General features: G+C 37.3%; 1 protein-coding gene across 1 annotated transcript; it reads left to right on the forward strand.

Annotated features, from left to right (window-relative positions):
* The first annotated feature begins 1,204 nt into the window (after positions 1-1,204).
* LOC150087270 (uncharacterized) lies at positions 1,205-22,121 on the forward strand. The gene is made up of 3 exons (XM_090372431.1): positions 1,205-1,325; positions 13,415-13,529; positions 21,963-22,121. The coding sequence occupies exons 1-3, from the start codon at positions 1,276-1,278 to the stop codon at positions 22,119-22,121; spliced, it is 324 nt and encodes a 107-aa protein (XP_090228557.1). The 5' UTR covers positions 1,205-1,275.
* The last annotated feature ends 1,385 nt before the right edge of the window (positions 22,122-23,506 follow it).

Below are 23,506 nucleotides of genomic sequence, written 5' to 3' on the forward strand. Positions count from 1 at the left end.
GACCATCCAATGCATAGATTTATTGGGGCTGATTGATATCTGCTGCTTTGGAAGTTGAGTTTAATCCTAACAAGAGGTAAACACTGGTATTTTCACCTTATCATGTGACTCAACTTTTACTGCATAATTGTCCAGAAGATTTTTTGGCAAAGGTAAAGAAAGCCAACACAAGAACCACGGGAAAACTTACCAGGCAAAATCATTTCCTGCTACCACAGTTTCTCCCTGCATTTTCGATAAAAACAGATGGTGCGTGTTAGTGGCAGTAGAAGTCGATAAGAATGTATTGATTAGTTTTTTCTCATTATCAAAAGCAGCTTATTGGAGTTCATGAGTTTAATGCCTTTGCGGCTGAAATTTACTTACAGGTACAACCTGCAGGCTGCCTCAGCCTTAGGGCATTTATCCCCCCTTTCCACTGTTTTGACCTGATAGCAAAACAACTTATACTTCCACTACCGATAACATGCACCATCTGTAGAAGTTGTTTTCATATCGGGTTAAAACAGTGCGGGGGGGGGGGGAATAAACACCCTAAGACCGAGGCAGTCTGGAAGGTGTACCTGTAAGTAAATTTCAGCCACGAAGGCATTACACTCATGAACTCCGATAATCTGCTTTTAATAATGAGAAAGAACTAATCAGTACATTGTTATCAACTTCTACTGCCACTACTGATAACATGCACCAACTGTTTACCGACAATGCAGGGGAAAAACTGCAGTAGTGAGAAATGATTTTGCCCAGTAAGTTTTCCTGTGTTTCTCGTGTTGGCTTTCTTTACCTTAGCCATTTTGTTTATTTATTTATTTTTTTTTTGTTTTTTTTTTTTTTTTAATGTGCCATCCACAAGGTACTAGCTTTTTGGTACATAATGACTAGATCTGAAAAAAATTTGTCAAGACTCCCCCCTCCCTTAGAATACACCCCATAATTTTTGCTTATACTTTTGAAATATCCCTTGCATGCGTATTTAAAATGGTGGACCCCAAATCTAATTTAAATACTTTTGTATGGCTCCCTGGAACTTTAAATTATTATGCCTTGTATGTACACTGTACATGATTTGTTTTTATTTCTTTTTCTTTTCCATATACTATGTTCAACCCATTTTTACTGTGTGTGTATGCAGCTAAAGAATTTAAAGATAATTTTTTTTGTAGTTCTTTTTACTGGCTGTATTTCATCCATTGGAATAAAGATAGAATCCGTTACATCTCAGAAATGATGAACTCACCTACTTAGGCTGGTGAATGTATTCTAATACCTAATGGCATGGACAATCAGAAAGATTCATTTGGTGTTACTTCTGTTATCATCTTCCTGTAAGTATTTATGTGCGCGCATGTGTAGTGTATTAGTGTATTTAATTACAAATAAGCTTAAAAACAAAAAACACACATGGATAATACATATATGAAAGGATGCACAGTTAATTTTATTAACCTGTCTTTGAAAAATACTGTTTTTTTTTTTTTTTTTTTTTTTTTTATTTGTCACTGTTGTACAATAGCATTTGCTTGTCAGTAATGTGCCACCAAAAACATTTCCATAATTTTCAGATTCTAACCCTGCCTGTCATTCTTATATTAACACTTTATTACAGTTGGTGTTTTTTTTTTTTTTTTTAAAGACTGCACACACAGAGAGAACAACTTATGGCTACCCCACTGACATCAAGGAGCACATTTCTTACTGGCAGTTTTGCCATATTTGCTATTATCACTTGATCATTTTATGGAACCATATGCTGCCAAGCAAGCTCTTCTTTTTAATTGCAAATTAGAAAATTATCTTATCCTCATGTAATACTTTAGCAAATTTTCCTAACCTAACTATAAGTAACAGTTCATTACAGTAAATTAGGTTAGAGAAAGTTTGAAATATCTTGATCATAAAGAATCTATTACATCTGATTAGGTTAAGAAAAAGAAGTCGATAAAACTTTTAATTTAAAATTAAAAGAAAACAATATAAATCTAAATGCTAATGCATCAGTGTAATGTTCTACAAAACAATCAAATGCGATCCTTTTTCTTAGGGAGTTATTTAAAGGGTTGCAAATACAAAATGAATCTTCATGCAGAAGAAGAAGAAAGTGGCAAAAAACAATGTGAGGGCCCACATATTTGGGGAAGCTGCAGCATGTAAACTTTTTCAGAAAGTATATGCAGTGCATCAAATCCAGTGGACACCAGTTTCAGCAATTCCTTTAATGAAGATAAGTAGGCATCACTGTACTATATTTTGTACTGCATTCTGCAGTTGCATTATTGCTTAAGATGATTGTATGAAAATACAGTGAAGTGATTTGCTGCCAGCATAGTGACTGCATGGTGACAACAAAAGTTAAAAGTTTAACTTTAATTTTTAACTTTATTTCTGTGCACAGTTCGTCTAGTGCTTCTGTTATAAATTTTTCTACCCAAAATTTATGACAATGTATTTAAAAACAGATTCTTTTAACTTATCTAATTTTGCATCATCTCCTCTTTAAATTATTTGGGACTTAGTATACTGAGTCCAGTAATTTTGCCATCATTGAAAACTAATCTTAAATTATTTTTTTATTTTGTTTTTGTAATATTGTCAGATATCTTCTACAATTTTTTTTCTTTATCTCCAACAAAATATAATAAATTTCATTTTATTCTCGAGACAACTAAGAGTATGCACATTTTTCTAAATGCATATTTTCTGTTACTGTATGCATACTGAACTAAGAGCAGCCAGATTTTCAGCAGCACATTTCACAGTGAGACATGTATTTTTATTGGCATTTTACAGGCTCTAGCCTGCAAGCATCTTACTTGTGGCTGTGCACACTGACCAAAAGGCCAAAATCAGCCCCTCATTAAATATATTTATTTAATCAAAGTTGTTGCTCACTGCAAAAAAAAAAAAAAAAAAAAACTAACTTTTTGCATTGGTTACCTTGATAAATCTTCTGAACAATACTGATAGCATCTTCTAAACAAGACATTTCTAGGTCCTGATGCATCTTAAAAGCTGTGCTCCAGAATCAACTTTTTCTTTTTTTTTTTTTTGTCACTGTTTTACACTCATGCCTGTGGCATTAATCTCTGCCAGACCACCCCACATGGACACCCATTTTTGGGCCAAGTTGCGAAAATTTGTACAACACTGGCCAGACTGCCAATTATCCTGATCCAATGGCTACTTAGATTTGGACATTACATTAGACAATGTTGCCCCATCATCAGGGCAACCGTCTCCACCCTGGTCTGCTCATATTCCACCTTGTGACTTCTCCCTTAACAACTGGGGAAAGGGCAGTATTCCATCTGCTGTCTACTTACAGCTCTTTTCAGCTCACCAATCTGAACATTCTGACATCCTGCCAGTCTACACAGATGGTTTGAAGTCAGAAATGACTGTGAAATTTGCAGCTGTCTTCCCAGACACTACAATATCTGAGCAGATCTCTCCGAAATGCAGCATATTCACTGCAGAGCTGCATGCAGTTGAGCTAGCCTTGGATCATATATAAACCAGCCACTACCAAAAATGTATTATATATACAGAATTGTAGACTTTATTGTCAATGAGATTTAATCCTCATCCAAACATGTCCCGGATACTGCGAACACTACACTTCCTTTCCAATCTGATTTTGACATTAACTTCTGCTGGATTCCTAGCCATATTGGGATCTTAGGAAATGATGCAGCCAAATCAGTAACCATTTTTAAATCTTGCCTGTTAGTTCTCTATACATGCAATAGAAACTGATTTCCCAATGGCATGGGCAAGCTGCAAACAAGTTATGTGAGATTAAGCCTGTAATTGGACGTAGGCTGTCTAATCTGCTCTGGAACCGTAAAGAGGAAGCTGTTCTATCTTGGCTCTGCATATGACACACTCCTTTCTGCCGAGGGCTGATGACCCTCCTATGTGCAAGTAATGCGACACCGTTAACATTATATCTGACTGTCCCAGTTTAAGAAATGCTCGTTTTACCACTTTTACCCATCTGACCCAGCCATATACACTTGGTCAGGTTTTAACCGACAATGACCATGTGTCAAAAATTTTTAAATTTTTAAAAGCGATTAATATATATACAATTTTATGAAATATTCAATTTATTTTTACTAATATAATATATACGATTGGACCCTTCGCTTGGAATATTGTTCTTGATGAATTCTTGAGCCCTGAAATTATGGGGGTTACAAAGATTGCATATGCCGACGATCTGGCTATATTGGTAGAAGGAGATACAAGGTCTCAAATTGAAGAGAAGTCAGCTTTGGTTTTGAGGGAACTAGCTGACTGGACAAGGAGATACAAATTAGAAGTATCTAAAGACAAGACTGTCCAGATGTTATTGAAGGGAAGACTGAGTCGAAACCGTGCCCCGGTGGTGAGGCTTTTGGGCGATTCAGTTCGATATGTGAGAGAAGTCAAATATTTGGGTTTAAATCTAGAGGAACGTTTGTTTTTTACAAAACATGTGATATATTTACGTGAGAAAATAAGAACCATTTATGCCAAGCTCCGGAGTGTTATAAGAGTAGATTGGGGGATTAAGGGACATTCCCTTCATTTATTGTATGATTGCTTATTTATCCCCATTGTGACATATGACTCCGGAGCATGGGTTCATAGAATTCCTCTAGTTAAAATACAGAAGTATCTTTTGCAAGCTCAAAGGTTTGCTTTATTAGGAATAACTCGAGCATGTCGAACTGTCTCGACAGAGGCCTTGCAGGTGATCTCAGGCAAGATCCCTGTCCAATACAATGTCTTGCTATCTGGGTTGATTTATTATATCAAGAGAAATATTAGAGAAGATATTAGTATTAGCATTAGTAGAGGCATATGATGCAAGAAAGCAAGCTTATTCAGCATCAGCCAAAAAAAAAAAAAAAAACACACACACCACTCCCATTTCACCCCTCCGTTCGTTCGAAATACCTGTCCAGTTGAGCTTTAAATTTGTTTAGGCTATCAACTTCAACAACAAGTGATGCAAGTCTGTTCCACCAACCAACCACCCGCTGGCCAAAGGCAAATTTCCGCACATCTATCCGACATCCGTCCTTCCTCAATTTGAATTTATGCCCTCTGAGGCGATTATTCTGAGCAAGATGAAGAATCCCATTGGCATTGAGCATGCTCAAACCATTCAAAGCCTTATACACCTCTATCAGATCACCTCGCTGGTGCCTAGTCTCCAGACTCTGTAATTTGCAAAACTTAAGCCTTTCTTCGTAAGCGCAACCCTTTGTTCCATTCACAAATCTTGTTGCCCTTCTCTGTACCCGTTCCAGCAGCTCTACATCCTTCTTGAAATGAGGCCTCCAAACCTGAATACAGTACTCAAGATGTGGCCTAACCATTGCCTTATATAAGGGAATAATCACCTCCTTATCCCTGCTAGAAAAATTCCTGTATATCATTGACAAGACACCATGAGCTACTCTTGCAGCTCGTCTGCACTGCTCAGAGAACTTCATATCTGCCTGCACAATTACCCCCAGGTCCTTTTCATTCTCCACCACTGTCAGTGTAGTACCGCAGAGTTGATACGTTGCTCTGGGGTTACTGTTTCCCATATGTAGTACTTTACATTTGTCAATGTTAAACTTCATTTGCCACCTCTCAGCCCATCTGTTCAACCTTTCCAGATCCTGTTGCAGCAGCATAGCGTCAGTAGTGTCCTTGACAACCCTGCCAACCTTTGTATCATCTGCAAACTTGGACATTAAACTTGATATCCCATCATCAATATCATTCATAAACACCGAAAACAACAACGGACCCAACACTGAACCCTGAGGAACTCCACTAATAACATTAGTCCACATTGAGCAGTGTCCATTGATTACCACTCTCTGTCTTCTGTAGGCGCCTCCGTAGCCAGGTGGGAAGGAGCAGCAGTGCGTAGCACACGCTTCTTGATTGACCGGGGTTCGAGCCCGTCACCACCAAATACGCAGGATGCGGAAAGGTCAGTGAATGACCACTGCATATCCCGGAGCAATATGGCCTTAGTTGCTAATGCTCCTAAAAAAAAAAAAACCAGATCTGTCTTCTGCCACTCAACCATCCCCTTATCCATAGCAGCAATTTGCCTCCAATGCCACACTGCTCCAATTTGTGCAGCAGTCTTCCATGTGCAACAGTATCAAAAGCCTTTCTAAGATCCAAATATATAATATCAAAGTTATTCCCTGCATCCAGTTCTTTTGTGACTACATCATAGTATCCAATCAAATTGGTCAGGCAAGACCTGCCCTTAACAAAACCATGCTGCATCTGAGCTATAACTGAATTCTTGTCTAGATGATCCTGCAGTGCTTCTTTAACCAGTGCCTCCATTAATTTACCTGGAACAGAAGTTAAACTAACAGGTCTATAATTACTTGTGTCAGCCTTTGGTCCTCCTTTGTGAATTGGGGTTACATTTGCACTTCTCCAGTCTATGGGTACCTCCCCTGAGTTCAAAGAAGCTCTCATAATTATGGCTAGGGGTTTGCTTACTTCCTTTGCTGCCTCCTTTAATATAACTGGATAGATCCCATCCACCCCAGGTGCCTTTTTTATGTTTATCCTCAACAATCTCTCCTCCACTTTCCTCTCAGTTATTGCAAAATCATCCAGCTCACTGCCAATGTTTACTTTACCTACATCATTCTCCTTCCTGAATAACTCCTCATGCGTGAATGTAGATGCAAAATACTCGTTTAGATTGTTAGCCACCTGAGCAGGATCCTCAACTGTTGAACCATCGATATCCAGTGGACCAATCTGATTCATCCCTTTCCTTCTTGAGTTTAAATATGTAAAGAACTATTTTCTGTTTTTCTTTGCATCCTTTGCCAAGGATTTTTCGTAGTCTGCCTTTGCCTGCCTAATCTCCTTTGTGACTTGGTTACAGACCAACTTATATCTATCATAGGCTTCCATGTCACCCATTAATTTGTATGTATCCCATGCATTTTTCTTCTCTGCCACATGTCTCATTAGTTCATCTGACAACCATTTAGGCCTAAACCTTGAACAATATTTCTTAGTTGGTATGTAAAGCCTGGTAGCCTCCAAGATTAGTTCCTTGAATGCTTCCCATTTTGAGTTTGCTGTTGGTAACATCATCAGTTGGTCCCACTGTATAGAATTTAAATACTGTCTCAGACCATCATAGTCGCCTTTACGAAAACAAAAACCCTTCCCTTTACCTGGATACTTGGATTTCAGGAAAGCTTTTGACACTGTTGCGCATGGAAGACTACTGTACAAATTGGAGCAGAATGGTATTAAGGGTAAGTTGCTACAATGGATAAAAGGATGGTTAAGTGGGAGATGACAGAGGGTGGTAATCAATGGGTGCTGCTCTTCGTGGACTAATGTTATCAGTGGAGTCCCACAGGGTTCGGTGTTGGGTCCACTGTTGTTTTGTATATTTATCAATGATATTGATGAAGGTATATCAGGCTTAATGTCGAAGTTTGCAGATGACACGAAGGTTGGCAGGGTTGTTAATGACAGTCAAGGCAGTGTGCTACTGCAACAGGATCTAGATAATTTGGGTAGATGGGCTAAGAAGTGGCAACTGAAGTTTAACCTTGACAAATGCAAAGTACTGCATATGGGTAGAAGTAACCCCAGAAAAACGTACCACTGTGTGGTACTACACTTAAGGTGGTAGAAAATGAAAAAGACCTGGGAATAATTGTGCAGTCAGATATGATGTTTTCTGAGCAATGCGGACAGGCTGCTAGGGCAGGTCATGGGGTTTTGTCAATGATATATAGGAATTTTGCTAGCAGGGAAAAGGAGGTGATTGTCCCTCTGTATAAGGCAATGGTCAGGCCACGCCTTGAGTACTGCGTACAGGTCTGGAGGCCTCATTTTAGGAAGGATGTAGATTTGCTTGAGCGTGTACAGAGAAGAGCAACACGATTGGTGAGGGGAATGAAGGGATCCTCTTACCAAGAGAGGCTTAATTTCTGCAAATTGCAGTGGCTTGAGACTAGGCACCTGCGCGGTGATCTGATTGAGGTCTATAAGGCCTTGAATGGGTTGAGCACGCTGAATTCTGATGGGATCCTCCCACTTGTTCAGAATACGAACCTACGGGGACATAAGTTCAAATTAAGAAAGGATAGATGTAGAATAGATGTGCGGAAATTTGCCTTTAGCCAGCGGGTGGTTAATTGCTGGAACAAACTTCCATCTGTCGTTGTGGAAGTTGATAGGTTAAATAAATTTAAGGAGGAACTGGACAGGCATTTGGAGGGTATGGTGTGATTTTTTTTTTTTTTTGGCTGATGCTGCATAAGCTCCTACACTTGCTTTCTTGCATCAAGTGCCACTACTACTACTACTACCACCACTCTGATGGTAGTTACCTCCTTGAGTAAATCCCACTTCAACACACTGTGATCACTGCCACCTAGTGGTTCATTTATCTGCAGATTCTTAATGCATGAAGAATCACTACTGATAATCAGATCAAGAGTATTGCTCCCTCTTGTTGCCTCATGAACATGCTGATGTAGAAAACAATCATCCAATAAATCCACAAAAGCCTTGCTAGTGTGCGAGTGACCAACCCACAAATTCCAGTCAATACCTGGGAAATTAAAATCCCCCATTATAAGACTCTCTGATTTACTGGCCCACTCTATTTCCTTGTACAATATCTTATTATACTCATCAGAGTCATTAGGCCTATAGCACACTCCTACCCTCAATTTTGATTTCCCTATGCTTATGTCACACCGAACTGACTCGACACTGCCCTGTCCATCGATGTCGACTGGCTTCACTTCCTTGGACTTTGTGTTTCTTAATTAATAGCATAACCCCCTCCTCCCCTCCTGTCCTGTCTATCCTTTCTATACACATTGTATTCCCCAAATTCCAGTTCCGCATTACTTATATCTGTGTGACACCACGTCTCTGATATCCCAACAATATCTGCCTTTGATGTTTTGAGCAATACCTCAAATTCATCAAATTTATTTACCAAACTCCTAGCATTGGTGTACACGCAGGTATACATGCACCTGTTTCTATTCTTAGCTACCCTAACACAACCCATGTGTTTACTTGTACCGCAATGACTCCCAGCAGTCTCTGAAATATCCTGCATCTTGTTTTTCAGGCTTCTGCTCATTTCAATAGAAGCAGTGCAAGAATCACTTCCACCTCTGCCAGTGGCTACTGTTAATCTATTAGTCCTTGTATCCCCCCCAACTAGCAGTTTTCCGACCCACCTAACACTGCCTCGACAGCATCAGCAAAAATTCTTGAACCCTTTCTATTTAAGTGTATCCCATCCCTGTAGAAGCAATCTCTCCTGTTAACAAGTACAGTCCAGGCTGAAAAAATTCTACCCCTTGAGCCTTGCACAATCCCTCCAGGGCCGAATTGATCGACAATGCTCTCATCATATACTCCCTCCTATCGTGTCTGGGCAGAATTGCAGACACTTTCAAATTCAACCCTAATTCACGGCTTTTTTTCAACAGTGACCTGTACTTACTAAGTAATTCCGCCGGTCTCCTACTCTTAATATCATTAGTTCCAACGTGTACAACTATATCACCTTTTGTGCCCTTAAAAGATGATATCCGCTCTACAACGTCATCAACCTTTGCCCCTGGCAGACATACCCTGGTCCTATTCCACCTATCCTTTTTACAAAGCATGTTACCCGTTTCCCTGACAATAGAGTCAGGGAAACGGGTAATATTATGGGTATATTGTTCTGCCCAGAAGAAGGACGGAATTATAATCGGAATGATATAAGACAGGAAAAGGTAAGAATATTACAGGAGATAATGATAAAGTGGCAGAATGATTGGGAAAATTCAAATAAGGGCAGGCAAACATATATGTTTTTACCTAGGGTAGATATTATAGATAAGAAAAAGACATGGTTGCAATTCAATTTGCACACCACATTTTTGTTGACTGGACACGAACTTGCCTTGAGGTTATACCAATTGGGATTGTGGGATCGCGAGTCTTGTTATTGTGGTTCCCCAGAAACATCTGAACATATTATGCTCGATTGTACGGTGTATGAAGATTACAGGAATCAATTAAGATTGTCCATTGGCAGCTTGGAGAGGGATGCCCTCCATGTCCTGTTTGCGGAAAGATGGATATTCCATTGTTTTAATGAATGTGTACGGAAGGTTTTTAATAGAAGACTGTGTCTAGATAGTAGAGGCCCGCCTCCACGTGGCAGGGGCAGGAACTCTTTTAATTAAGATCTGCAAAGAACATTCTTTAAGCAGATTTTTCTGAAAAGAGGCTAAGTGGCCAAGAGATTATGTTTTTGTGTTGTTAGTTACTTTATATTTTATTTTTAATAATTATTGAGTTCCAGACTCCGTCATTATATCCCTTCTAGACTTTATCCATGGATGGGCGTTTGCCCAGGGAATGGGAGCCTCGAAGGAGATCCAAAATGGAATGTCCCAGTTTAAGAAATGCTCGTTTTACCACTTTTACCCATCTGACCCAGCCATATACGCTTGGTCAGGTTTTAACCGACAATGACCATGTGTCAAAAATTTTTAAATTTTTAAAAGCGATTAATATATATACAATTTTATGAAATATTCAATTTATTTTTACTGATTTTTATTTATTGGTGTGTGTGTGTGTGTGTGTGTGTGTGTGTGTGTGTGTGTGTGTGTGTGTGTGTGTGTGTGTGTGTAAATATATATATCTGTATTAGGCGAAGAATTTATTTGTAAATATTATTTCTAAATTTTAATATAGATCAGCACCGATTAATGCCATCTAAGTGACAGATTATGCATTATATCGGTCTGTATTGATATGTTCTAGATATGATAGAAAAAAAAATAAAAAATTTATCGGATTGGCAATGAGGTAGCAAGTTAGGTGAGATTAGGTACAGTCTGCGGAAAACCTGTGTGTCAAAAACGCCCAAGTAACATGCAAAGTCCCAACGCCCAGCACAGTAGCTAAAACCTAGAAGTAAAGTGAGAGTAAAACAAAATGAGATAGAATGTAAAGTAAAACGGTAAAGCAGAAGGCGAAAAAGTAGTGGTGGTAGTGACCAAAATAGAAATGTGGTAGAGCAAAATATGATAGAGCAAAACATATAAAATATAATATAAAAATAACATAATAAAGCAAAATTATAAAATGTGTTAATTATGGGTTAGTAGATATATTGAAAGGGACTTATCTAGGGCTAACCCTCTCAATATATCAGCCCATAATTAACGTAGCTATCTGTTTCTGTTGTCACCCGCCCATAAAACTAGTTACGAATATATATAAAAGATGGTATGACAGTAATAAAGTAATACCATGGAGAATAAAGAATTTTAGCCGTATTATAAAAATAAGATAGTAAGATAATAATACAGTAGTATCATAGTGAATCAAGAAATTTAGCAGTATTATGAAATAAAGGCCGAAAGTTGATAATAAGCCGAAATGTAGTAAGTAAAGTCATTTAGAAATTATAAAATATTATGGCCTAATGCTGGTAATGAGCAGATTTTGGTTTGTAGTTTACGGGCGAGATGACCATTAGCCCAACAGATAGCAAAGTAGCATAAAGCAAATAATAGAGCAAGAGTTCCATCCACTGTAGTTACATTTTTATATTTTTTATGTTGAATAGGCAGCATGTGCTAAAGGAGGGAGAACGGAAATAGGATATAGAATAGCAATAGTACCTCAATCCCCCTTGAATTGCTCTAATAGTTCATGAGGTATGAAAAAGTAGGGTTTTATAGTATATGGCTAAAAGTATAGAAAAAGAGAGAATACAATTGTACGTGGGAAGAAACCGGGAGCATAACTTCCCGTCCCTTAAAGAAAGGGATCCTGGTTTATGGTAAGTATCATATCTATATGATGTAGGAGATATATTGTAACAGCAGATAGGAAACTGAAGATATAATAAAGACTATGCATAAAGTAGATATGATGGACCAAATGGTTGATATATAAATATATACAGAATAAATTCCTGGTAAAATATATATATATATATGTAAGTATGCTTACCACCGGTGAACGTGAAGATAGAAAGACTGAGAAGTGGAGCACGTGTATTATTTATCCGATACTGGTGGATGTGGGCCACTTTGTCACAGATGGGGTATTGCAGCCAACAACCAAACCAGGTTCCACTTCTGTCAGCAATAAACAAGAAGGTACACCAATGCTTGAACAGTGGAGGATTGGAAAAATGTTGCCTGGCCTGACAAATCCTGGTTCCTGCTCTTTTCATACTGATGGGAGAACTAGAGTATGGTGAAAAATGGCATAAGTCCACAGACCCATCCTGCCATTTGTCAATAATGTAGGATAGTGGTGTCAGTGTAATGATGTGGGGAGTGTTTTTCATGGTAGGCTTTGGGCCTTTGATACCAGTTGGGTAACATTTGGATGTTACAAGTTATCTGGAAGTTGTTCCTAATGAGGTGTACCCATCTGCAAATGAATTCTTCCATCACGATAATGTACCATGTCACAAGGCTAGAATTCCATAGAACTGGTTCCAGGGATTAAATCAAGTCTACTGAAGTGGCCTCTGCATTACCAGATTTAAATCCAATCAAGCACCTGTAAGATAAGTTGGAATGAGCTATTTGGAGTAGAGATTCACATCCATCCGTTTTGCAACAGTTATGAAAAGTGGAGCCTATGTAGACCACCATCTGCATTTTCAACACCTCCATGAGTCCATGCCACAATGAATCTAGACTGTTCTGATGGCTAAATGGGTATCCACTTGTTATTAGTTAGGTGCATGTAATAAAGTGGTCACCAACTTGTATTATACAGTATATGTAGCTTGGTAAAAATAAAGTTCAGTATTATCTTATGCAGCAATGGAAAGAGTAGTACAACTATGGATATTCATTCTGAAATTCAGCATTGGTCTGATTCTGAGACTACCAGACTTCAGAGTTTATTTTAAAATTATTTACTGAAATTTCCTGATTATAATAATGATGTATTATATTCTAAAGTAAATACCAGGAAAAGAATTTTCTTAGATTAACAATAAAATAAAGAAAATACTATAGTAGCAACACTAATTTTGCACTCAAAAAAAATCATACTCTGCAGTATATATTACACTGTATATGCATGTACAGTATATATCAAATGTGTAAATATTGAAGGTATTTCATTCTCACTAATTTTTCTCTTAGATCATATTTTGTGAAGTTAATGAAATGGAGCAAAAGTTTACAAGTCAAGCCATGGACATAAATCTAATTTGAGGTGTCAGAAATTCTTATAAGTTCAAAAGTTTTTAAATCAGATGTTCATAAATTGGGAGTTTATTGTACATCTTTAAAAAAAAGAATAAAAATTTCTGTAATTTTATTTCTTAGTCAATATTTCATAATTATTAAACTTTGAATTTCAGGGCCATGTTTGGAGGAAGTACTTTCTTGCTTTTCCTGCTGTGCTACTGTTGCCAAAAGAAATTAAGAGAAGATACATTATCGGTGATTGAAGAAAATGTTCCAGCACAACAACAGGTAAATTGAAAATAACCAATCTAGAATTTAAATTAAAAATGCCTTTCATCATGCTTTCTTTATATAACTTATTAGTATTATCAGAGATATATTATATACTCACTGTAAATTCATCTTACAAAATTACATTCTTACATCTTCAGAAGAAAAGCTGTAGTGATGTTTGGATAATGGAGTGTTCCTTTGGGCTCCATGGTATTTCTACAACATATTATTTCATCCTTTACATGCTTATTTTATGGGGCACATTGGACTCAACAAAACCTACTTTAGGAGATCCTTCCTCTTCTTTCTGTCAACAGTGCTTGTGCAACAGTTAACCCAGTTAGCACAGACCTGTGTCATTTTCACTATTAAGTCTATAAGTAATTTACAGGATCAGTTTACAGGTGTGTTCACCTGCAAGGGTCAGCCATACTATTGCTGTGTTCTTATCCTTATGATCTGAGAGACAGGACTTAGACTGGTTCAGATGCAGGTGTAGTGGTTGGGTAGCCTGGTGCTTAATTTCAAGCACATTTATTGTTTATTGGGTAGTGGGCATCCCTTTGGGTTCCATGGTGAGTGGTGCCTCCATAGCCAGGTGGGCAGGAGCAGCAGTGTGTAGCACATGCTTCGTCATTAGACCGGGGTTCAAGCCCGTGACCACCAAATACGGAGGATGTGGAAAGGTCAGGGAATGATCACCGCATATCACCGGAGCAATATGGCCTTAGTTGCTAATGCTCCAAAACCGAATAACAAACAAACAAACAAACATCCATGGTGAGTGAGAAGTGCAGATCAAACAAAATTTAACTCCATATGAATCCTGATAATGTAAACCCTTCTTCTGGGACTTCGACAAGCTCCCCATCACAAAATCACAACATGGAAATGACCAGAAAAAAAAAATTGGAAAAAAAATCTCCATCCCTTGGCTTAAAAGGCTGAAGAAATTTTGATAGGTTCTTTGTAAATAGAACTATTCAGAAAAAATCATTACACCTATTTCTAATAAAAATTTATAGGTTCTTAAAATAGCATAATAGAAATCATTGGTGCCTCTTTGAAAAGTACAGCAACTCCCTGACTTACGTAAGGGTTGCGTTCTGCGGAATGCTACATAAGTCGGAATTGCTTCCATGCTTGTGCAATTCTCGCAATTGTGCTCACTGATTTGATTGAATCAAAAAAGAAATGTTTGACGAATGTGTAAATTGAATTATTTATTGTATTTATTCAATTTTTTATCTCATGTGTAGGAAAAATTACAAAAGCTTGCAATTTAAAAAAATTTCAAAATTATAAAATTACAAAAAAAGAGGAGACAGGCATAATAGTAGGTTTTACCTCTCGAGTATCATTGCCAGAATCGACGTCTTCAGCTGATAAGTACGCCGTTGCAGAGGTTGAGGGCTGTGGAGATTTAGAAGGGGTCGGCTGCTCAACCTTACGAAAGAACATATTAATGGATGACTGGACAGTGGCTTTTTTCTTTTTATTGTAGATTTGTTTGTAGCAAGCAAGCATATGATTCACCTCTCTGTTAACTTTTAAGAATCGTTTGCTGTCAGGATTCATCTTCTCAAACCTCGCTATAGCCAATGCAATTTCATGAAATGCCATTGCCATCTTTCTGGTGATGAAGTGTCTCGACTCCTCATTTGCTTCATCTTGAGCTTCATCAGCATTTTCTTCTTTCACTATCGCTGCCTGCAAGTCAGTAAGTTCTTCATTTGATAATTCCTTCTCTTCTTCCTCTATTAACTCCTCCACATCTTTGGCATCAACCTCCAACTGAAGTAGCTCTGCAACCTTTACAATCTTATTTGTAACCTCTTTGTGTGATTCGTCTTTTTCAAATCCTTCGAAGCCTGTTATGTGCCATGGGCATATTTTCTTCCATGCACCATTTAAACAACTTTTAGTAATTTCTGCCCAGGCCTTATTAAATATTGTAAGATTTCCAAAAGTCTCTTAATGTAAAATTTTTCTCATTGTCTACTCCAGACAATGCCTGAGAAAGTGTTGTGTGTAAATAGTAGGCTTTTAAATTCTAAATAACACCCTGATCTGTAGGTTGGAGTGAGTGAAGTCGTGTTTGGCAGTAGAAATATGACTCTCACGTTCGAATTGAAATCATTTAGATGCATAGGAGGTCCAGGAGATTATCTAATAGAAGCAAAATCTTGTGAGGAACATCATAGTCTTTACAATATTTTTCAATTTCGGGAATGAAGCAGCATTTAAACCAATCCTCAAAGAGAGATATTGTTATCCGTGCTCTCTGGTTCGATCAGAAATGCACGGGTAGGGCGGCTTTATTGATGCCCTTAAATGCACGTGGATTTCCAGAATGGTACACAAGCAGTGGTTTTAATTTGTAATCTCCCGCTGCATTAGCCCCAAGCAAAAGCATGGCCTTATCTTTTGAAATCTTGAAACCTGGCATTGTCTTTTCCTCTTTGGCAATGTATGTTCAATCCGACATTTTTTTCCAATACAGAGCAGTCTTGTCAATGTTAAAAATTTGCTGCATTGAATAGCTGCCTTCATCAATAATTTTTTCTAACACTTCACAATATTTCTCTGCAGCTGCAGAATTGGCACTGGCAACTTCACCGCATACTTTAACGTTGTGGAAACCAGCACGATGCTTGAACCTATTAAATCACCTGTTGCTTGCCACGAACTTGGGTTGGGGTTTGCCATACTTATCCTTAATATCTTCATAAATATTTGTTGCTTTTGCTTGAATGGTCATTAGACTTAGGGGCACTCGCTTCTGAATCTGATTTTCCATTCATATTATTAACAGCTGTTCCATCTTTGATATAATTTTTGTGATATTTCATAATTTTTGTGATATTCACAGGTGTTACTAAAGAGATTAGTTCTAAATGTGTCCCAATGGTTATGTTGAATTACTGGCAGTCTGTCATCATATACATTATAGAACATGAGGAAGCTGGCAAATTTAGATTTTGTTTGCTGCTGTTGTTGGTTTTTACAGATGCATCAGCATCTTAGACCATATTGCAGCATTGTATTGTGTGTGTGTTTGTAGGCTGATTTACATTTTGTGCTGGTTAAGAATCCATAATACTTCACACAGGGAGCCCTTCCTTCTGAGATTGGCTAACGTATGCCTGGTGGAAGAAGTCTTTAACATTTCCTACAGGATCTTACAGGATTTTGAAACCTAATCTCTCCAAATGAGTGACATTTGGCAAAATCAGTATATTATTGTGGAAGACTTAGTTCTCAGATTGGACAATTGCCAAATAAAGTTCCAATTTATTTTGTAGGATGAAAAACTCACCTCAGAGACATAAATGTTTTTACCATATCCCTACAGTATTTAGAAATTTATTAGGTCATGGAATTATCTAATTGCTATTCATGAACAAGATTAACAATTTACTAATAGTAAGCAATAGATATTGGTAGATGACTCTCATCAACCGGTGAAATACCACCACTTTGCTTATTGGAGGCTTGAAGTGGTGGAACCCATGTTTAGTCTCTAGAGCTAAGTTCCAGTCAACCCTTCCATCATGCAGTATGATTGATGACTTTTGAGGTTAATGAACGTCGTGGCGAGATCCAATATTCCTTACATTTCGAGGGTACAGCTCTAAAACGGTGTTCGCAGGCCGGCCGCTAGTTAGTACACTGGACCGAACCTATTGGTAACTCTCTAGGAGGCTTCCGGATCAGCTAGTATATAATCTTGCTACCTCTACTCTGCCAGATAGTGACTGGAGGGAGTCCGAGTAGTGTGTATGCGAGGAGCATTGTCGAGGCAACGTTATGTCAAGGATCTGGGTATATTCTTACCACGTGTACCAAATACGGAGGATGCGGAAAGGTCAGAGAATAACCACCGCATATTCTGGGAGCAATATGGCCTTAGTTGCTAATGCTCCTAAAAAACAAACAACAACTTACCACGTGTATGCCATATCCAAATATTTCATTACTTCATACAGCATGTCCCACTCACTTTTTCTTACTATTGAATACACCATGAATTGTCAAACTAATAGAGCAAGCTTATCTGCGAAAAGATCTAAACCTCCCAAGCACTTCCTAATTCATTTCACAAATATACGTGGTCTCAATTCTAATCTCAACGATGTCCCTTTCCACTTGCAGTCTGCCAAACCCCATGTACATTTTCTGACAGAATCTCAGTTATCGGTTGATTCGACTACTGCTCACCTCAGATGCCCAAATTATTCGCTGTATGATTCCTTTCACCTCAAAGGTGGTACTTGTGCATATGTCCATTCTGATATTCCCTGTCAGAGACTTGGCAATTTGGAATCTCCTCTCTTTAATCTTCTCTGGCTTAAAATCTCTCTACCTCATTGTGTCAAATTCATCTGTTGTCTCTACCGTTCTCCCAACTCCACTAATCACTTGGAGCTCTTTGACTTCCTCTCTTTGCAACTTGACTTTCTCCAGTCCAACTTTCCTAACAGTGAGGTAATTTTCCTTCGTGATTTTAATGTTCACAACTCCTCCAGCTGGCTTCCGTGTTCTAGCCACACCGACCCAGCAGGTCGAGATGCTGAAGCTTTGCAATTACTAATAACCTAGCACAGATTGTTCATTTACCTACAAGAATACTGGACAGTCCTAATCATACAGCCAATACGCTTGATCTTTTTTTCACAAACAACCCTTCTAAGTACATGGTCGAAGTGAGAGGTCCTTTAGGCACTTCAGATCACAACTTGGTGATTGTCTCTTCTCTAATGGAACCTTTATCTAATGGCTATTCCCAACCTCGTGTTGTTTGGCATTATAAGAATGCAAAATGGGATGACCTGCGAGACTTCTTTTCCGTGGTTGGATTACTGTTTCAAAACTTCTGATGTCAACGTTTGCTCAGATCATGTCAGTGAAATTATTCTTGCATTTTCTACTCTTAGCCTGTTCAAACTAGAGTTTGAACAGGCTAAGAGTAGAAAACTTGCTTCTTGCCCTAATGGTAGCCGAGCATTCTGGTCTCTTGCAAAAGTTGCGGTCTATTGGCCGGAACTTTTGCCCATCTCTGCTCCCAACCTCTGTCCAAACCAGATGGTTCTGTTGTCACTTCAGCCAAGGATAAAGCTGACCTGCTAGCATCCCATTTTTCTTCCAGCTCATGTATTAATGATCTTGGTAAAACATCTCCCACCATTCCAGCACGCTCCATTCAGTGCCTCCTGTGGTCTTCCATCAAAAGGATATCAGAAGGATTTTGATGAATCTTGATGCTAAGAAAGCTCCAGGTCCTGATGGTATTTCTCCACTTGTTCTCAAAACCTGTGCTCCTGAACTTACTCCTATTCTTTTCCACCTTTTTTCACTTTCTTATTCCAAAGGTATTTTTCCTTCTGCTTGGAAATTTGCTCGTATCCAGCCAGTTCCTAAAAAGGGTGACAAATCCCTCCCATCCAATTATCGTCCCATTCAATTACTTCTACTCTTTCTAAAGTAATGGAGAAATCAATTAACTGCCAACTCTTAAACTACCTAGAAACCTTCCATCTGATCAACGATTGCCAGTATGGATTCCATCAGTGTCGATCCACTGGTGATATTCTGGCTTATGTTACCCATTTATGGACTAATTCAATGGAAAAGTTCGGTGAAACACAAGTACTCTTGACATTTCAAAGGCTTTTGATCGTGTTTGGTATAAAGGTCTTCTAAACAAGCTTCCATCTTATGGTTTGTGCCAACTGTTTTTAGTAATTGGTTATCCAGTTTTCTCTCTGATCGCTCACTGAGAGTGATGGTAGATGGCTCTCTGTCTTCTAACTTCTCCACTAATGCCGGTGTCCCACAAGGTTCAGTTCTTTCCCCCACTCTTTTCCTCTTGTATATTAATGACCTTCTTCCATTGACTGGAAATCGTATCCATAGTTTTGCCGATGATAGCACATTGCATTCCACTTTCCATTTTGAGAAACCTTGTCCTGCTCAATCAGCTTCAACTTCTCGAAAATCTGCGACCAGTTCCTTAAATACCGATCTTCAATTAATTCTCCAGTGGGGCAAAGACAACTTAGTTGATTTCAACCTTTCTAAAACTCAGTCTTGTCTTATATCTCGCAAAAAGGATTCTTCTGCTCCTATGCTTATCTTTAGTGACACTCCGATTTCTAGGCAAAATGATATATCTCTTTTGGGGATTACCCTGACTTCTAATCTCTCTTGGCACAAGCACATTACAAATATTGCTTCCTCTGCATCTAAAAAACTTGGTTTTCTCTTTCGCTCTCGGCGTTACTTTTCTTCCAAACAACTGCTCACTCTGTATAAATCGCAAATCTGCTCTGCCATGGAATATTGTTCCTACATCTGGGGTGGTGCCCCCAAAACCTCTCTCAGGCTTCTTGATTCCATTCAGAAGAGGGCAGTTAGGTTAATTAATGATTCATCTCTAACAGAGTCTCTCCACTCGCTTTCTCATAGACGTACTGTTTCTGCTGCATGCCTCTTCTACAGATACTTCCACGGGCACTGTTCTTCTGATTTGGCTTCTATAATTCCCGCTCTCTTTTTAAAAACAGTCTGAACACGTGCCACCACCAGCCAACATCCATTTACTGTCCAACTTCAAACCCACAGAACCAACTTTTCATCTTCCTCATTTATTCATTCAACTGCCATTTTCTGGAACAATCTTCCTTCATACGTATTTCCTGAAAATTACAATCTACAGAAGTTCAAGTCCAATGTCAACAAATATCTTCTTTTGTCTTCTCAACCTCCAACCCAAGCATGGTACTAAGTACTACAGGTTCTAATACCTGTCGTGTTCGGGGTTCACATAAAAAAAAAAAAAAAAAAACATAAAAAAGATTACTCAAAGTTTGTTTGTGCATGACACATTAGACTGAGACAGTGACGAAACTACTATATTGCCAGGCCCTTCAACATGGGTAAAGAAAGGGGTAGTTAAAAACATTGTGGGCACCAGAATTTGTAGTTTTTCCACTGGACTGAGGTAACAATTTGCTGAAGATGTTTAGTTTCAGTCCTCACTGTAACAGTTTAAGTTTGTTCACAAAATTGATACAGTGAGGATTGAAGCTATTCAAAATGCACGCATAGACCATAATGAACTGTGGAAAAGATTCTTTTGTCATAAATGGTCAGCATTATAACTTTAACGTGAAATTGTAAGCTTTTCCCCTTCTAAAATATTCCTTGCATATTATATGTTTTTGGAAAATGAAAAGCAAAATGTTGTTATACTTAAGAAAAATCAGGGGACTTTTCTGATTGTTAGCTGCAATGAAGCAAAATTCTAATTAATCTTTGTCATGAACAATAGCATGGACTGCGCCACAATGATTAACTGGAATTTTTGATAGTTTATAACTGTACTTTTTCATGTACCATACATTCATTGCCGGCTTTCTTGAGGGAGAACATGACTACATGTGTACTGCATTCAATAAGCTGCAGTATAGAAATATAGCATATTCTTTTTTATTACTTAATATGACTACCTTAAATCTAGAAAATTGCAAGGTCTAGCAATAGCAAAAATTGGGTCTGCAGTTGTCAGACTTGGTAAGTTTGACTCTACAGTGTATAGTTGAATTGCAATATATGGTCAGTAAATAGAATTTAGTTATGTTTATAGAGGTTGCACATTACAGTTGATAGTGTAACTAACTGTAAGGTGTTAAAATTCCTCTGCAGAATGCATTCTTTGATTTTTGTCTGTACTTGAATTTTTTAGCAACTAATTTGTCTTGTTATTTCATGCATACAGGACACCGCATGGTGACAGATTTTCCTAATTATCCACATCTGTTATTTCTAGTATGTGTTACAACTCACTATGATATTAAAAATCATTGCTTCTGGACTGTCAGCTTTCCATTCCTTATTTTCTTTTGTCCTGTTCTATTTCCTCTTAGATATTTATCCAAAGTAAGCACTCTTTCTTCTAGATGTGTGGTTTTTGTTGCACTTTCCTCTTAGCCTGCCTCTTTGATTGTTGCTGTTCATTTTGCTTTAAATATTTGTTTAACTAACCACCCTTCTATTTTTTTGTCATCTGTTTATTGCTTGTCTAAGATATATTAAATATATCATATTCTGTGCAAAATAAAGAATGAAACCACTAAGTCAGTCACACTTTATTAGGATAGCTATTCCAAACTCAATTACTTGTTATTTTTAATACATTATTATGCAAAACTTTTAATTTAAAAACAGTAATCATGACAGAATAAAGCAAAATCTGAAACCCCTGCATTCCTGAACACATGGTCCAGTAACCATTTGAAACTTCAAATGGTTATAATCATCAATTATTATTATCCAATTCAGTTTTGCTAACTCTGTAATAAAACCAATATAAACTTTACCATAATAAAGTTTTTTACCATAATCTGTCATTTTATATTTTAAAAGATTTATTCTAATTTTTTACAGGTTTATACAGTTACAGCTGCAAATAATACATATCAGCAAGTAGTGCCATCTCCACCTCCTGACTATGAGAGTGTAGTGAAAAAAGATCCCATATTCAAATTTGATGAAAGTCCTCCACCATATGAAATAGCTGTTGTTGGTCTCAGTATAGAAAAATAGATTAAAAAGTAATGTAGATTTGAACTCAGGGAAGATACAGAAGTCAAATTTCCATGGAAGGTTACTACTAATTCTTATATTACATGTAATGTATAACTAAAGCTGACATTTTAAAATGTACATATTAAATCAATTTTATGATATCATTTTGATGACAGGGACTTAAAATCATTTGGAAGAGGATATCACATGTAGCTTATATTTTCAAGTTTTGGGGTATATGCTTGATGATTTGCAATTTATTTGTATATAGTTAATTTAGTTTCTAGAATAATGTTTTCCTTTAAATGTTTATGAATATACACAAATACACAATCTCTTTTTGATCTCATACTGTAATTTTTATATTTTCTGCACTCTTACTCATATATTTTAGAATTTTTTTATATATGAATTATATTAAGCATAATAATATAATATAATTATATTATATTATATTAAAGGGGGAAAAAAGATGGATTACTCACTCTAACGACTTTGCTAGTATTCTTAATGGTGATCAACTTTAGAGTGTTGATTTAGCTATGTTTATAGCTAAATCAATACTCTTAAGTTTTATGTTAGAGTGATGATTCATATTTTATATGTGGTGTAAATAAACAGAGTAGTTATAAATAGTTTTTATCTGTATCATTATTTTTTATTGATATCTTTTCATTGAAGCAAATTGGATCATTTTTTATGAGTTCAGTCTTGACTGCTGTAGTGTACTTATTTCGATTATTTTAGCAGCTACTCTGGCCATGTGAAGGCATATAACTTGTTCAGAAGTATGTACATTGTATTCAGATCTGCATTTTTCAAAGACATATGGTCCATTGCTAAGTCTGTGGCTTCCATAGCAGTGTTAACAACGTCTCCCACACACATTTCCTGTCAGTACAACTTTGCAGGAAAAATGATAGGTCACCTGCAACGTATGCAACATATGCTGGAGGAATATAACAAGTGTGATTGCCCCAGGTGAATTTTTTGTAATAATTTTTCATCTGAATAAGTATAAGTAACTAGTCTGAGTTAGCTTAGGATATAATTTATTTCCTTAAATTTTGAACCTAAGAAAACTCAAGATATTTCATCACTGAAGGTGATTAATACCAATCTTGCTGGCTGTCCTGGAGTATAAATAACCCTTTTGTGTATTATTAAAATTATCTCCACACAGATGTTTTGCAACATCTAAGTGAAATTGGTCTTACTTGGAATAACCATCATCTAATTCAGACAACTATATATCAAAGTATTTGTACTGTGTAACAGTAAATATGTACAGTAATTCATTTTTAGCAGAAAGTAAAAAGCTTTCTACCATAACGGCTCTATTATAAACAATATAACATTTCTGTAGTGATTTTATAATTGAAATGATTTAATGGTTTCTTTTT

This window comes from Mastigoproctus giganteus, chromosome 4, assembly GCF_048544385.1.
Source record: "Mastigoproctus giganteus isolate SK-2022 chromosome 4, ASM4854438v1, whole genome shotgun sequence".
NCBI lineage: Eukaryota > Metazoa > Arthropoda > Arachnida > Uropygi > Thelyphonidae > Mastigoproctus > Mastigoproctus giganteus.